The sequence below is a fragment of the Lygodium microphyllum genome, chromosome 8, assembly GCF_053477565.2.
Source record: "Lygodium microphyllum isolate KBCC chromosome 8, Lygodium_microphyllum_v1.1.10, whole genome shotgun sequence".
Classification (NCBI taxonomy): domain Eukaryota; kingdom Viridiplantae; phylum Streptophyta; class Polypodiopsida; order Schizaeales; family Lygodiaceae; genus Lygodium; species Lygodium microphyllum.
The window spans coordinates 146,350,886-146,368,259 of NC_141142.1; the positions used below are offsets into that span (position 1 = coordinate 146,350,886).

Genomic DNA, 17,374 nt, shown 5'->3' on the forward strand with positions numbered 1-17,374 from the left:
AAGAGAGATGGAGGGAGAGGGAGTGTGTGTGTGTCATTATCCATATCGTACCGTTTGTTAGGGGCCCATTAGAAAAAGCCCACAACCCGAAATTCGAAGAAAGCTCTCGACTCTCCAGTGTCTCCACTCTCCATGAACAGCCGAATATTCGTCTCCGAAACAAGACCCAGTGACCCACAAAACGTGAAGCGAGGCTTCTAAAGTTCTTGGGCAATTCGTACATACCTACATGTTGGCAGCTCTCCCAAAAAGCAACCCTCAGGAGTCAGTCCACTGCATCACTGATGTGAAGCGAGGCAGGCTACCTGGCTATGTCATCGTCCCGACTCGCCAGTTGATTTTGATTTCCTCTTGCCCACATCACAGTCGCATCATTCATGTCTGATATGCTCTAGATCAAGCTCCCTGGCCATCAAAGACCGGCTCAGTCGGCAGTCATTTGGCGATGAACAAGGACATATACACATACATCAAGGATATTAACGAAGACTGTGAGATTCTGCTATCAACATAAGGACACCTGTGCGCACAATTCTGTGAACAAAGAGAAATGACGCATATATGTGCACTTCTTTGAACAAAGCTAAATGATCCACAGGGAGGCTTGCCTGTGCAGAAACTGAGGATACAATCCACAGTTGGAAGAGCTTCACAGGCGGATATATGTTATGCGGTTTCGCCTCATCTATTCAAAGTTAAATGATCCACAGGGAGCCTTGCCTATGCCAGAACGGAGGATACAATTCATTGGTTGGCAGCTTCACAGGAGGATTTGCACGGTGTCGTCTAGCCAAAGTTGAATGATCCATAGGAAGGCTGCCTGTGCAAGAACTGAGAGTGGAGTTCATCGCTTTGAAGCATCATAGACATTGATTTTGATGGACACTGATCCTTCAATTGGAGCATCTTCACCTGTTAACTCCTCTGCCTCATGTTCCTCATCACCTGTTTCTTCATTCCCACCCACAGCATTCGGTTCCGGTAGAGCGGTCCCGACATCACCATCTTCTTCCACCCCCGCGTCTCCGATCTTGCATAATCCATCCTCTTCCAGATCAGTCAGATTTGCTGACAATGTCCCCTATTCAGTGGAACAATTGGCAAACTATGGCTTTCATGTCACTTCCTCTTCTTCTGCTTTAACAGTATCCCCTTCCCCTGTTCCGTCCTCGCAGCTGTCATCGCCACGACCATCACCTGAGACCTCACCATCTATTGAACCCTCATCATCCCCGGAGCCATCTCTCTCGCGGCATTGTAACCTTCCTACATCTCCTACCTCCTCTGCATTTGCCTCTGCCTCTGACTCTCCATTCTTCTCTCCTAGTCTTGGTTCAGCCCCTGCTATTTCTCAGTGTAATAAAGCCCTAGGTCATCGTGATCAAAAGAATGGTGGTAGCTTCATTGAGCCTTCAGTTTGTGCATCCAAACAGAAAGCTGATGGTTCAACGCTTCCATCCTCGCACTCTCTGGCATCTAGTCGTACTGCAGCTCCCCATGTTGGATCCTTGCCTCGACCTGCACATACATTCCCAGTCGGTTGTTCCTCTGCATTGCTGTCCTCTTTGGCTCGGCCCAGAAGCTGTGATGTATACGTCAGTGCTCACGGCGATGGCCCAGCTCTTACCAGGTTTTCCAAATGGCTTCGTGCAGAGCTAGAACTTCAGGGAATCGCTTGCTTCATGGCTGATAGAGTTCGATTTCCAGATTCACACAGTCGTGACAATGCCACAAACATGATCAATTCTTGCACATTCGGAGTTGTTATCATAACCAGGCTGACCTTCAGTTGTGCTCACAGTATGGAGGAGCTTAACACCTTCTTACAGAGGAAAAATCTTGTTCCTCTCTTCTTTGATATTGCACCTTCAGATTGTTTAGCCAGGGATATTATCGAAAGGAGAGGCTGGGTGTGGGAGAAAGATGGCGGGGAACTATGGAAACAGTATAATGGGGATGAAAAACACTGGATGGAAATTCTGGGTGGGCTGTTGAAGGTTGATGAATGGAGGCTAGAGGCATATACTGGAAATTGGAGAAACTGCATTTTGAAAGCAGTAAGCATGCTTGGAACAAGGCTTGGTCGAAGGAGTGTTGCTGAGAGAGAGAGGTTAAGGAAGGTGAGGGTGGATGGTGAAGAATTTCCATTCCCCAGGAATCCCAGTTTTAGAGGGAGAGAAATGGAGATGAAGGTCTTGGAAGATACACTTTTTACTCGTTGTAAACAAGCTTCAGACAGAAAGGATGCGGAAAACAGAGGGACAAGAGAACGACGTAGGCATCATGTGAGAAATGGAAACAGGATCTCAAGAAGCTTTCATGACTCAGCAAAACAAGGGTTAGTGGGAAGCAGTCATGCAGCTTCGTGGTCAAGGCACACAGGAGATGATGGTACTGCAAGGAGACAGACTGGTTCCAACAGATGGTATACAAGGTTCGGATTAACAGCAGATGATTTTCATTTGCAATTGGATGATGGAGCTTCGCCTTCAGACACAGATTCAGAGCCTATGATTCATGCTGAGGGAGTGGGACCTGTCTCAAGGATCAATGATGTGATACCAAGCAGTCAATTTTATCAGGCAGAAAATCGGCACAGACGAAGCCGAGGTCGTAGAGGCACGCAATGCGCAGACATAAACCAACCTTTGAAAGGAAGCATAGCTTGCATTGGTGGTGTCTCTGGTGTCGGCAAAACTGAGATGGCACTTGAGTTTGCTTACAGATTTTGTCAATGCTATCGTATGGTTCTTTGGGTGGGTGGTGAATCACGCTACCTACGACAAAATTACCTTAAGCTCTCTCTATTCTTAGGACTGGAAGTGGGTACTGAGAGCCAGGTTGGTGGGTTAGAGCAGGGCAGGTACCGTACCTTTGATGAGCAGGAGATGGAGGCTCTGCAGAGGATACAGAGAGAGCTTCAAAGGGATGTGCCATATCTGCTTGTAATTGACAATCTGGAGAGTGAACAAGATTGGTGGGATGGCAGGAAAATAGCTGAATTACTTCCGAGAGCAGGTGAGGCTACACATGTGATCATAACAACCCGCCTTTCCAGTATCATGAATTTGGAGGCAATTGAGCTTTCTCATCTCTCAGGTTCGCAAGCACTGTCACTTATGAAGGGGAAAAGAGAGTTTATCCCCAAGGAGTTGGATGTCCTAAAAAGAATTGAAGAAAAGTTGGGCCGCCTAACCCTTGGCCTCAGCATTGTTGGGTCACTACTCGCTGAGCTGCCAATAAAGCCATCGGAGTTGCTTGAGAAGTTGGAGAACCCTTTACAGCTAAAAGAATGGACTGGAAACGATAGAGAGGAAGAAATTTTGAGGAATAACCCCTTTCTTGTGAAGCTCTTCGGGGTTTGCTTTTCCTTTCTAGATGGAACTGATGGCTCCAAAGATCTAGCTACAAGGATGGCTTGGGTTGGTGGATGGTTCGCTCCTTGCCCAGTCCCTCTTTCTCTTCTTGCAATTGCAGCATCCATGTTTGAATACCCCAGGCTATTAAGAAGCTCAAAGCTTCTCAGAAATGTCAATGCTGCCTTGCTATTTGCATGTGCACCAACTCAAAGCAAAAAATGGGAGGCAGAAGCTAGTTCATTGCTGGTGAAGTATGGTTTGGCCAGAAAGTGCAGTCAGCAAGGCTGCATCTACTTTCATGAGATTGTGAGGTTGTATGCTAGGAAGAGGGGTGGAATCCAGGCAGCCAAGGCTATGGTCCAAGGAGTTGGAAAGAAGGGATCCATTTTGCTTCATCCAGAACAATTTTGGTCAGCCTGTTTTCTTGTACTTGGGGTTGGAAATGATCTGGCCGTAGTAGAGCTCAAGGTGGTTGAATTGGTTTCTTTCATCAAAAGAGGTGTGCTCCCACTTGCAGTTCATGCATTTACATCCTTTTCAAGATGTCACACTGCTCTAGAGCTTCTACGGCTCTGCACGAACATGCTGGAGGGTATTGAGAGGTCCTTTGTCTCTCAGGCTGAGGGTTCTGGCAAATTCTCTTGTTGGGGACATAATGGAGCTGATGGGCAACAGATTGGTGAGCATATTTGGCAGGATGTGACCATTCTCAAGGCCCTCCTGCTTGAAGCACGAGCTGGACTGCTGCTCAAGAGTGGTCAGTTTGATGCTGGAGAAGAGCTTTGCAGATCTTGCATTAACATTCGGACGGCAGTACTAGGACGTGAACATCCTGATACTCTCACTGCACAGGAAATTCTTGCCAGGCTGGTGAGATCTAGGACCAGCATCATCTAATTTTTTCAACCAGCATCATGTAATTTTTCACCTACAAATAGGCATGGAAGAGTTTGAATATATCACAAAAATGTACTTGTAGGCAGCTGTACAGAGCATAGAGAAGTTTTTACTTACTCACTGATCAGTCTAAGCCCCTTTTAATAAGTATACATGTGGATGACACTTCATACAGCCGATTTGGAATTTGGGCAATTCAGATTTAAAAAAAAAACAGAACTTTGATGCTAAATGGTGCAAGCAACAATGTAGATTCAGTTCACATATGGATGTGAAACACATGATGTGCATTGAGCTGTGCACCACCTGAAGTAACGGCCCTCACCAAGAAACTCACAGATTGGTTTTACTGTTTCCTTCGACTTGTCTGGGCTCACGACTTACGTACATAAATAATCGCATTGTTGCTCCTAGGCAGGAGCCACCTTGGACCAAAGGAAAGGACCCATGATCCGCAGGAAATGCAGCTGAGTTGAAAGTGGCTTCACTGCAATGAGAGTCTGCCCCAGAAGGCCAAGAGCCATACACCCCTAACAATACTGGGCCTATGTAGGTGTTCTACTAATGGTGTTGGCAACCTCTTGGTTGTGTCCACACCAACCACTGGACTACCACATTGGGGACAAATGGGTTCTTAGAGGCTCTGTTTCTTTGTGGTGGGGGAGGAGAACTTTGTGTATGATGCAGAAATTGATGCCTGCATGAAGCCTCTTTAGAGTTTTCTTGGCCTAGTCATAGGCACGGAGGTTAATCATCTCTAATGGCTGCTGGTAAGTTTGCTTGCCAAAGATGCATGTGGGTGTCTGAATTCACTCTATATATACATTGCCAAGTAAATTGACCTGATAGATAGTTCTGTTTGTGAGCACAAGACAGTGATGCGACTTTATCAATGCTCACGGATGGCATATGTACCATGGAGTAGGGTAAATGAACAGTAGATTCGCAGTACTAGTACTCCGGCAAGTTCAGAGGGATACTATTTGGCTGATACAAGACTATGAGGAGCTTCTGGCATAGTTATCTTAAAAGGGAAGACATAATTCTTAAGGCAAGTTCATGAAGCTGGTGGAAAGGATGCAGTGGAGCAAGGTATTTCAACCGTCGTAATTATCCTCTCCTTTAGCTGAGGTTGAATCTTGTGAAACTTACAATTTGCTAAAGAAAGGTAGCAGGGTTGGATTGGATGTACAGCCTCACCTTTGTAGAAGGCTATGGCTGCCTGCTACAACCATTACAGCCCATGCCTCCAACTGATCCATCAGACACAATGGTTGACTGCAGTATTACTTCCAATTATTGTACTTGGTAATCAAATTTCAGCAAAAAGAGCGTACAAAGCTTTCTGTAGATATCTGGCAGCACATACGGAATGGATTATGGCAGACTCCTCAAAACAAAGTATTTGGAAGATCTGTTTGCTCAAGAGTCAATATAGAGATCACGCTTCCTTTGCCCAGTCTAAATTCTGGGCTTCATGGAGCATCTGAACAAACAAACCCTGCTTACTTTGCCAACTCTCCGTTTCAGACTTTCAGTCCTTTCCATAGATCCTCGAGTCGATCTCTTTGGATTGTGGATGTATCTTTTTCATAGATCCTCGAGCCATCTCTTCGAGATTGTACTTCCCATGGGGATGTAGACCTCTTTAGTCTTCCCATTCCTATGGCAGTGTCATCTCTTTGCTTTTAGACTTAAATAAAAAATTGCTAATAAAGAAAACAAGAGTGGTGTTGTGCATGAGAGAGAGAGAGAGAGAGAGAGAGAGAGAGAGAGTGTGTGTGTGTGTGTGTATGATGAAGGGCAACACCTTGTTCTCTTAAATGATGGAATTGATCGATCTCGTGGTGGCAATTGCAGATGTCTTCTTGCATAGCTAAGGAGGGATCGCAGAGTGGATAGGGTAAAAGGGCCAATAGATTGTCATCTAACAATCCTCCATTATAATTTTTTTTTCCAAGTGAGTTGCATAAATGTTTTTTAATGGTCAAACTATTTATATTATATAGAGCTCAAAGAAAAGATATTAGGACATTTTGATATTTTTATCAAGTAGCTTTAGTTACAAATGAAAGGTTCATAAAAGATGGACAACGAGGGGCCAATAGAGTGACACTCAGGATGCATTACTTTAGGGTTTTACAAAATCTAAAATATAAAAAATTTTAAATGGCTAAATTTTTTGACTTAAGTTAAGCTCATTTGTAAGTTTAATAAATTTATATTATATTGTTAAGTGGCTAAAAAAGCCACACCTTTCTTGTAAAATTGTCACTCAATTGGGGTGGGGTGTGTTTTTCTTTTGGAGGGCATTACTTTATTGGCCCTTTTACCCCAAAGTTTTTTAAACTTCCAACCACTTTAGTTATAACATGACAAAAATCTAATAATGAACTTGCTCCAAATTATCAAGGTTGAAGGCTTTGTATTAGCTTCAAAAAGTGTTTGATGTCTATTGCTTTTCATATCCATTATTTTCCATCTTATTGAGAAGCTCTAGAGTTGTTTTGATTATGATGATGAGGGTGCCATAGATGATATGCTTGAGAAACTTGTCAAGTTGCAAACAAGAGACCTTCGATAAAGAAATTGCATGGTGACAATCAGACAATTAAACTCAAGAAACTGGTATTGGAAATGAACTAAGGAGCTTTGTGAAGCACCCCTTTGGGGATGGTGAGTAGATGGTTTCGAACTACTTTCACTCATGTGGTGTGAGAATGTGAGTGAGGTGAAGGCTAGAGTAAAGAGGCTACTCTTATGGCACTTAAGAAAAACGTAGTAATTCTAAGGTGGATTTCTTATTTTGAGAGCATATGATTAGATTCAAGATACTAAGACACATGGAACGAGCACAATATCAATATTTTATTATACTTATTAGATTTTTTAAATGGAGAGTTACACATTTCTCATAGTAAAATGACATTGCAATTAGGAGGATATTTTTAGCAAATCACATAAATGACACCTAAGCATGATCCCGCAAATATGTCTCCTTTTTGCTCTTGTTATCGAGGGTAGACATGTTTTGGTATTGGACCCACCTTTTTACTGGGCCCTTTACCCTATTGTGGGTGAGATTAATGATGTTAATGGATGCCATGAAGAGAACTCTTATCAGTGGATGTCCTTTCCAAATAACCTTTGTTATGGTCTAGGTTGTACCTAACATTATTCAAAAAGCATTTTGCACGTGAATAATGGTTGGATTTCATGTTACCTTACTATCAATATTCAGATGTATAATTCAAGGACATGCCACTATTTCAGGGCCAAATAGTTTTCCACTTGAAAAGACTTCGATTGAAATGCAAAAGCTTATAATGATTAGAAATTTTTCCTCTTTGTAATTGGGGATGACTTGTCAAATTGTAAGCACTTATATTGTGGCATTTAGCTTACATGGTAAATTCAAACATGGAATTTTAGTATTACCCTATTATTGTGTGAAAAATTAATATTAATACCATCTTATTATGTTTGAGATTTTCTCACACTTTAAGATGATATTGACAAAATTATTAGTTAAGATTAATATATAGATATTTAAATAAATTAGATCTAATAGTTTTTTAATTAATTATTTAAAAATATAACTATATATATCTACATAGATTAAGTATTCTTTGTTTATTAATTAATTTATGATATGTATAATGAATAAATATTTATATAAATAAGGTCTAATCGTGGCAGTTTCGCACACGAAGCTGTCGCGGAACGGCATGCGAAGTTGTCATGCGAACTTCGCTCAATAATCCATTTCTCCTCTTTCTCCCTCCTACTTCCCCTCTCCATTTCCAAGATGTTTTATTTCTCTCTCTCTCTCTCTCTCTCTCTCTCTCACTACAACTAAAAGTAGTTTATAAAATTTGTAACATAGAATGCTAGACACAGAAACAATATCTTCCATGCACCATACTTACAAACTTTCCTCTCGACATCAATGTAAGGAATCACATTTGCACGATACTTAGAAACAACAACGTTATATTGAAACCGGTCATAATCGAGACAAAAACCAAGCACCACAAAAAGAATTTCTATAAGAGACCTAATCAAAATGAAGCCACGAAGGCCAAGTATAAGATACCTTCCATTAGCAAGCCACGAAGCCAAGTATAAGGCACTCGAGTGTTTCCAAGCACCACAGGCAAATGGCCGATGCCAACAAAAAAAGACAATGTCTCCAATATGCCTAATAGAAAGAAAGCCTCTACTTCTTTGAGGAATCATTAACAAAATCTTCCTCCTTGAGCAAAACATGCGAAAATGAAGCAAGGAATGATCCCATAGTTTCCATTGGTAATCGCATGGGCGATGCAATAGTCCTACCTCTCTCTTTACCACTTGCATTGGAACAAAAATCACAATATAAGTACGTGAAACAACTAACAAAGAACATTTCATCCCAGCAATAATAATACCTGGTCGAACTTTTACGAACCATTCAGTAGGTATTGACAAACGTTGATGCAGCATCATAAAACAACCCAAATCCTTGAATCCATACTTAAACCAATGCCTTGGTATCTTATCAGTATGAGAGTGTTGAAATCTCTTCTTATGGTCAATCTTGTATATATGCACTTGAAAACATTGTGTGTATTTACAATGTACAACTTCAATAAAATCTGGGAGCTTGATGTCAATATTAACATCATCATATAAACACTTGATGACCCTTGTAAGTGTACTTATGATATCATCACTCATTACTATGAGCAACGTGCATTGTAGCTCCTTTTAATAGTCAGAAGTTGGGTAATAATGCCACTCTAGGGTAGGCATCTGCAAAAGTTAAATAGGTAGCGAAATATGAAAAATAATTTACTTTCAAGAGAGTATATACCAACCAAATAGGGCATAGAGAGCAATTCACATGTATGCAAAATTAGTGTCCCTACATGGTTGTCAATAACTACATCCCCGCAAAGAAAGCAATGCATATTATTGCACCTTTCAAAGAGCATCCTTGTATACAATGTTCATGGTCATATCCCCATCATTTTCACCCAATAGGACTTTCACATGATGCGAAGATTTTACCCTTGAAAATGTAACATACAGCTGACCATGTGTAAATACTGGTGCCTTTGAATAAAGCCCAACAATGGATAGAGTTTGTCCTTGTGACTTGTTGATTGTCATAGCAAATGCTAACCGGATGGGAACTGCCTCCATTTCATAGTAAATGGTAATTGTGTAGCATTGGAAATAAAAGTAATCCAAGGAATAAAAACTCGTTCGCCCACATTTTTCCATGTTATTATTTCAATATCTATTACTTTCCTATTGAAAGCTCTACATATCAACCGCGTACCATTACACATACCCCTTCTTGGGCTTAGGTTTCTAAAAGAATAATAGGTGCATTTATCTTCAACAACAATAAATGAGGAGGAAATCCACCTCCAAGGTCCAATGTATTTAAATACTCAACAGAGTACAAAAATGAGTCGTCAGTCTCTGCAATTGAATCTGCACTATAATACTACATGACCTCTCCTAGCATCAGTTGCAATGCATGATCATTCAAAGTAGCCACCTCTGTATTCCGCAAGGCAAGTATAGTATGCTCACTAAAATATGATGTGTAGTCACCCACATTGGACACGTCACTGTAGACACTACCAATCAACGTTTCGATAGATTGCCCTTTCAACACCATGCTAGGTGGAACACACAACTTATCACAACTTTCGGTAACATCCACTCCATCCCCTATTTCTTGAATCCAATGGATGAACCCATTGTCCACTACACTACTAGTTGTTGGAACTCACATATTCCCAGATAGCCTTAGCACCCTTATGTAATGCCACAAATTAGAGTAACACAATGCAACATTAACAATATCCTCACATGTTCCCTTTACCACAACCGGCAAGACTTGCCTAAAATCCCCTCCAAACAAAACAACTTTTCCACACCAAATGGCTTATCACAACTCATAACATCTCTTAGAGTTCTATCAACCGCTTCAAAGGCATATCGATGGGTCATAGGAGCCTCATCCCACAAAATAAGGCTTGACTGTCTCAATAACCAAGCAAGGTCACTTTGAATAGAAATGTTGCAGGTGGATTGATTATTTAACTCTACTAGGATTTTAAATTGTGAGTGAGCTGTACGACCACCTGGTAAAAGCAAGGCAGTAATGCCACATGATGTTGTTGCCAGTGCTATATGGCCACCACTGTGCACCTTCTCAAGTAAACATTTATATAAGAAAGTCTTCCCAGACCCACCAAGACCATCCAAAAAGAATATATCCCGAGTATATGTGTCAACATCATCCATAACTGCACTAAAGGCAATTCTTTGTCTCTCATTCAACATTCCCTCCATGGATTCAAAAACCCTACGTTGTTCCGATGTGTTGTATGCATATTGATATTGCAAAAGAGGGTTAGCATGCAATTTTGAGTTTGGTTGATGAGGTTCAGGCAACCCATCAAAATCAAAGTCTTTGCCCTACATGGCGCAAAAGGTCTTACATATGTAACAAAGCCATGCTAGATGCCTCATGTTGTAGAACACCAAGAGAGGCGTGCACGTGTTTGTAATGGAGGGAAAATACTTAGGTCAAGTTGACTTAAGTATAAAAGGTGTAAGGGACACTGCATAGGCACCATTTGATGAATATACATTTGTCCTTTCACCTTCTTCACCTTCTTCCCTGTCCTTCCATGGCTGCCAACCATTTCTCTCTCTTCTTGCCTTTCTCTCTCTACTCCTAGTCTTTCTCTCTCCTCGTCACCCTCTTTCTCTCTCCTCTCTGCAGTCTCTCCCTTCTCTCCTCTCTCCTAGGTCTCCTTCATTACAGTTGGTATCAGAGCTTAGTTTTTAGATCATTTCTTTTCTCTCTCCTCATTTTCATAACTAGTCTCCTTTTAGTCAGAAACCCTAGTTACTCAGACACACAGGTACATAGGGAGTACTGTAGGCAGAGATGGCAACCTTTCTTGGAGTCTTAAATGGAGCTTGGACCAAAAATGGAGATAGAAAGATAAAAATGGCAGGTCGTTTTTCAACATTGAGGTAAAAATTCTAGGGTTTAATGGAGGAGGACACTGTAGCACTTAGAGGGAGCACTGGAGTGACCAATGGGCATTCCCAAGAAGAAGACAGGTAGCATTGAAGACTTTTCGGAAGAAACTGAAGGCAAAAAATGGAGGAAGGTATACCCAAGTCAGCTGTTGTTGCCATATCTCCACTCCATTTGAAGTCCACCAAGGATTTGAAATTCTCCCAGGCTTTTACCCACACCTTCACTTCATATACACTGATCTGGCCTCCAAGTACAACCTCCAAATGTAAGTGATGCATGATCCCTGCAATAACTTGTCGCTCTGCTTTGATAGGCCTCACAAATTTGAGGTCGAAATTCTGTTTGCTATTATGCTCATCTATGGAAAATTTGGCGAGCTCTTCCAACTCCATGTCGTTCTGATGCTCGACTGGCTCTTTCGCTCCTGCAACGTGTGCCATGGCTGCTTCTTGCGAGATCAGAAGAACGAGGGCAAGGGCGCATGATAACAAGAAATTCGCCGACATTGCAAATGTCTGAATGTGTCCCTAAACCAGCCTTTTAAGGCTCACCACCTGATGGAACTCCATGAGCAATGGACCAACAATGCGGACTGGAATGGGCGCACACATTCACCAAAAAATGATGAGCCTAAGTTGAGTGATGACATAGATCAGCACTCGACAGAACTCCATGAGCAACTGTAAAATTAATCTTTGCGACGATCGGATCCCCAACTTCGAAGGTAGGATACATCGACTGGGATGTAATAAATCTTAGTTCTGCAATAAACCATCTGAACATTGTAGATAACACGAATGTTGAGATGACAGTTTTGCTCTCGCTCCAGTTGCGAAGGCCAAACCTAGCTTGTCGAAATTTGTTGTCACTCTTGGCAGGGTTCTCTCTAGGAACACAGTTTTCAGCTGCAGGCAACTCTCTGTGTGTGTCCATTTGAGTTGGCAATGCAGCCTTGGTACATGTCGAAAAGATTTTCCAATCTCCTCTGGAGGAGAACACCCAGAAATACTCGTGGCAAGGAAGCCATCTGAAGGCTTGGAAGGGGGGAAGCTGGGAGCACCTAGGCATGACTGGGAATCCAAGCTGTGATGATGTGACCGCAACAGGGAGGTTGGCTTGCGGCTTCCGTGCACTCTCTTGGAATACAATCCTGCCTGGTGTGCTTACCTCAAGCTGCAAATAAGAATCCGACGCCGGAGGAGCAGAGAAGTGTCTCTATTAGCAGGATCAGACAAAGCAAGCCCTTCTTCCTTCAGCAACTTCATCCATGATTCCAGGCTGTGGCAAACTTGACCTGATAAGGCACTGCTCTCGCCTGCCGCTCCTAGCGGAAGGGATGGTTTAACAGATGTGCTCCTCCTCTCTGCCGCGTGTAAGCTCTCCTATAGTGCCCAATACCTTGGCCTGCCCATCCAGCCTTGCAAAGTCCTCTTCTCGTTGAGGATTCAGGTTTATCTTCGTCTGATTAGGACTTGATCTGGATCTCAAGGAGAATAGGCTTCCTGAAGAAGACGAAGGTTTGCTTCTTGGCGATTCTGATGGTGTGCCTTTGATGCTACGAGAAGTACTGTAGCTTGACCTTGTTTCCAAATGTGTGTGGAGAAGAAAGGGCTTTTCAGTGTGGCAAAAGTCTTTCCGCCTCGACTGAACATAATGAGGAGCCGTAAAGGATTTGACAGAGGGCGAGGGCTGTCTTGCATCTTTGAGCTCGGATCATTCAGAGTGCCATCCTGCTCCACTTTGATGACTGCTAGTCCTTTGTAAAACACCATGACAGTGGCCCCAATCACACACAAAATAGTGCCCAATACCTTGGCATGCCCATCCAGCCTCTTGATATGCACCTTCTCTTGGCCAAATGCAACTGCAATTATGAATGTGATTGCAGGGATTGAGTTCTGGATCGCGGCTGCAAAGGTTGGGGAGGTGTAGGACAGGCCTTTTAAGAAGAACGCCTGACTGAGGAAGACTCCTGTGAGGCCCAAAAGGAAGAAGTGGCCAACCAATGCCCATGTGTCCAACTGCTCTGGAGATCAATGGGCGGGCGGAGGCTCCGGTCTGTTGGCAACAGCACTGCTCTGGTACAGTGGGAAGATTTGGTACAAGATCCAGAGGTTCCAAAGTAAAAATAGGCACAAGCTCCATTGTGCCATTAACATCAGCACCCAGCAACGATCTCTGCAACATGCAATGAATTCATCAGTAGCCATTTCAGAGTTCATGGTCTGCTGGAATCGCTCGCTAACCATGCACAATTCTGCTACCACAAACTCCTCACTAAGTTTAATTTCTCATCCAGCCTCTTTGAGGACATTGTGAAGACAAAGATGCCAACCATATCATCATAGCCTGAAGCACTCCCTGCAGTTACAGTTGGTCACCACTGCATGAGGGGTATTACCAACAGTTGTGTCTGGTTTAAACTGAGGAGGGTACTTCACTGATCCAACAGGAGGATAGGCACTATAACAACTGAAGAGGCTTTCACCTGCAAAAAGGATGGCCCATTTGAGATGTCACTTTACAGAACGTTTCCATCCTCATTAGCAGCAACATTTCCAGGACAATGAATAGTTACACCATTAGTTTCAGAATAACTGCTTTTGCCATGTGCAGCTGCCATGTCAAGATACATAGAAATCAGCTGCTGGTTCTGAGAGGGAATTTCCAAGTTTGGGAATTCAGCTGTGTTCAAAATGTCAGCTTGAGAAAACCTTTGCTGCTGCCCACCATCCATCATCATTTCAGGGAGAAGCTTGCAAGTGGACAGATTGACAGGGTCTTCAGGAGACCAACATATCCTTGTTTTCCTTGCAGGCTGGCTGGTGTTCAATCCATCAGTTACATTTTCATTGCCCTTAGAAGTGGCAAAACCCCAAAGATGCAGATGAGATCACTGTCAAATTCGTTGCCAAATGGGAAATGGGACCATTGTCTTCACTACCCCTGAGGAGGGAGTGCAATTTTATGTGAAGTACTCAATCTTCTTGGAGTTGGGCATCTTCTGTCAGATCTTGGCACATGAATTGAGTGCAAACAAAATTTTGTTGGCTTGGAAGGGAGCAGCAGTAGTTGCTTCTAGTGAAGCTGGTATGATAGAATATGCGCTATAATCACAACTGGGTGATTAGTCTGGCAGAGAGTATTTCCATGCTGTGGCAAATTGCGGAAAATTAATCAACCTTGGTGGTTTCAAGATGAATGGTCCAGTTCTGTAATGCCCGCGGGGCAATCATGTTTTATAGAGAATGGAAGGCCATGGTATACTGCACCCTGAAAGGGATCTCACTTGAAGGATGATTGATGGTGCTGCTATGATCCAGGGTGGATCATACTCCAATGGATTTGATCAGCAGTATGGCTATCATGGGCAGCATGATTATGGCCATTATGGACAGCATGATTACGCTTACAAGCACTCTTTTATGCAGCAATACAATGTTGAGATATCGAGTTCCACTCGTGATACGCCAGGGTGACCGTTGTATATTTATGTCACCGACTTGTCAGTTGCAGACGCGGTTGGTACACCGCCCATAAATAATAGCTACATGACAGCTATCCTTATCTACTCTAGTTCGTGACTTAGTTAGTATGCCACCTTAGTTAGTTGAGTTTGGTTTAAGACCCATATATAGGGTTCTTCTATTTCTTTGTATGAGAGTTCTTTTGGCTTACACAACTAAGAAGAGGAAAACTATTTTTTTAGCCTCCACCTCTGTGTGTATTCCCCTATTGTGCAAGCAAGAAAGCTACAAGTGAGACTCCTTCCTTCTCTCCCACAATCTTGACATGGTATCAGAGCCTTGTTCGTGGTAAGGAGCTCAAGAAAGCAAGCCAAGCTCGCGGTGTTCTGGTAAGAGGAGCAGTGTTGCTTTCATTTTCTGGTTTGGGAGCAGATCTCTGCAAGTAGCACAGCCGGAAAGTGCAGAAGTACATTGTCTCAGGTTGAGACGCCCTTCGCGGTGAAGCAAGAGGGCAGTATATGCTGCGGATAAGAGCTTTAGCCCTTAGGCGACATTGTTTTTTTGATTTGAGACCATTTCGGGGCCTGTTTTGGAGGCGGAAGTTTTTTGCACGCACTCAGGAAAAGGCCCAGTTTTATGCTGTGCAGCCATTGTTCTACAGGTCGGTGAAAAGTTACTGTAGAAATTTCATTGTATGCTTGTGCGCAGAGATATTGGGAGTTACAGAATCATCCCTGTTGCCTGTTGATGCAAAATCGCCACTAGGAAGTGACTGTGTGGTCAAATACTACTTTCGCTAGTTTTGCAGATTTTCCCTTGTGAGGGTGAAGCTGTGTTTTTTGCAGTGATAGAATTTTTTGCAGTGTTCTGTAATGGCATCTGATTATCTTTCACAGATTGTCATTGAAAAGCTTGACAAGAACAACTTCCAAGCATGGAAGTTTAGAATGACGAATTTCCTTATGGGAAAAGGATATTGGGAATTTATTGCAGAAAATGAAGAAGAACCAGTTCTTCCTGATGTTCCCAATCAACAGCAAATGCAGGCATTTAAAGCATGGCATGAGAGAGCCATGAAAGTTATGTACTGGCTGTCTATCAGCATTTCAGACTCTATGATTGTGCATATTCAAGATGCAAGTACGCCAAAGGAGGCATGGGATACTTTGTCAAAAATGTATAGCACAAATACGCAAGCCAGGAAAATGTAGCTCAAGCAAGAGTTGCACAATGTGCAAAGAGAAAGTATGAGTATCAATGACTATCACATGAAGGTGAAGAAGATTGCAGATGCACTTGCTTCCATTGGGTCGCCAGTGGAAGATGATGATTTAGTCTCAGTGACCTTGAATGGTCTAGGAAAGGATTATGCACAGTTCCAAACGTCCATTTTCGTCCGTGAAAGATTTCTTGATTTTGAGGAGTTGATTGCTCTTCTAATTTTTGAGGACCAGAGAAATGGTGGTGCATTTTCTTCAGGAGGAACTTCAAAAGAAGCTGTCTTCTACTCAAATGTTGGAAGAGGTAGAGGCAGATGTAGAAGAGGCCGATTTGGAGGCTGTGGCAGAAATCAGAATATGTAGCAAACTCTCAAGAAAACCAGTCCTATAGAGGACGTGGTAACTCTAGAGGCAGAGGGAGCCAAAGAGGTCGTGGTGGATGGCAAAGAGGTCAAAATGTAAACAGTAATGTTGAATGCTACTACTGTGGTAAAATGGATCATATGGCTAAAGACTGCTATAAAAAGCAGAATGACATCATGAATGGAAAACTGCAACAAGGAAATTATGCATCTTCTAGTAGAGAGGGTGATGACAGAAATGAGCATTTGTTTATGGTGCAGCACATGAACAATTTTGTGACAAGTGCAGAAGAAAGCAATGATGTATGGTATGTTGACTCAGGTGCATCAAACCACATGACAGGTCATGCAGAATGGATGGAGGATGCAAGGAAAATGAAAAAATCAGGATTTGTGGAGATTGGTGATGATAATGCACATCCTATTGTGCAGATTGAAAAAATTCATTTGTTTATGCAGGATGGAAAAAAGAAATACATGTCCGATGTATTTCATGTCCCGAATATCACCAAGAATTTGGTTTCTATTGGTCAAATGGTTGAGCAGGGCTTGCAGGTCAGATTTAATCCTCATGGATGGTTTGTTGAGGATATGAAAAATAAAGGTCGCTTGATAGCAAAAGGAAAGAAGAAGGATAGAATGTTTACATTGGATACTGACATGTCTGAATTGAGTGCAGCAATGTTTGCACATGGGACCGGTGTAGTTGCAGATATTGATATCTGGCATAAACACATTGATCATGTTAATGTACAGCGACTAAAATCAATGCAGGCCCAAAATATTGTTGTAGGATTGCCCAAATTCAAGGTTGCAGAAATGCATAAGGTATGTGAAGCCTGTCAGTTTGGAAAACAGGCAAGGAAACCATTTCCTAGACATGTTCAAGAGAGTGAGAAGCCATTGGAATTAATCCACTCTGATGTGTGGACTACTATAGCTGTATCTTTTGGAGGCTGTCATTATTTTGTCACTTTTATTGATGACTATAGCAGAAAAGTTTGGGTGTATT

At 42.4% G+C, this 17,374-nt stretch overlaps 1 protein-coding gene across 1 annotated transcript; it reads left to right on the forward strand.

The window, feature by feature from the left end:
* The first annotated feature begins 245 nt into the window (after positions 1 to 245).
* On the forward strand, positions 246 to 6,367 carry LOC148032978 (uncharacterized). The gene is made up of 2 exons (XM_087683677.1): positions 246 to 4,229; positions 6,117 to 6,367. The coding sequence occupies exons 1-2, from the start codon at positions 879 to 881 to the stop codon at positions 6,156 to 6,158; spliced, it is 3,393 nt and encodes a 1,130-aa protein (XP_087539803.1). The 5' UTR covers positions 246 to 878; the 3' UTR covers positions 6,159 to 6,367.
* Positions 6,368 to 17,374: the final 11,007 nt, after the last annotated feature.

Coding starts and splice junctions, on each gene's coding strand:
- LOC148032978 (XM_087683677.1), top strand. CDS start 879: ATGGACACTGATCCTTCAATTGGAGCATCTTCACCTGTTAACTCCTCT. Junction 4,230..6,116: donor AGGAAATTCTTGCCAGGCTG/GTGAGATCTAGG, acceptor TGGCAATTGCAG/ATGTCTTCTTGCATAGCTAA.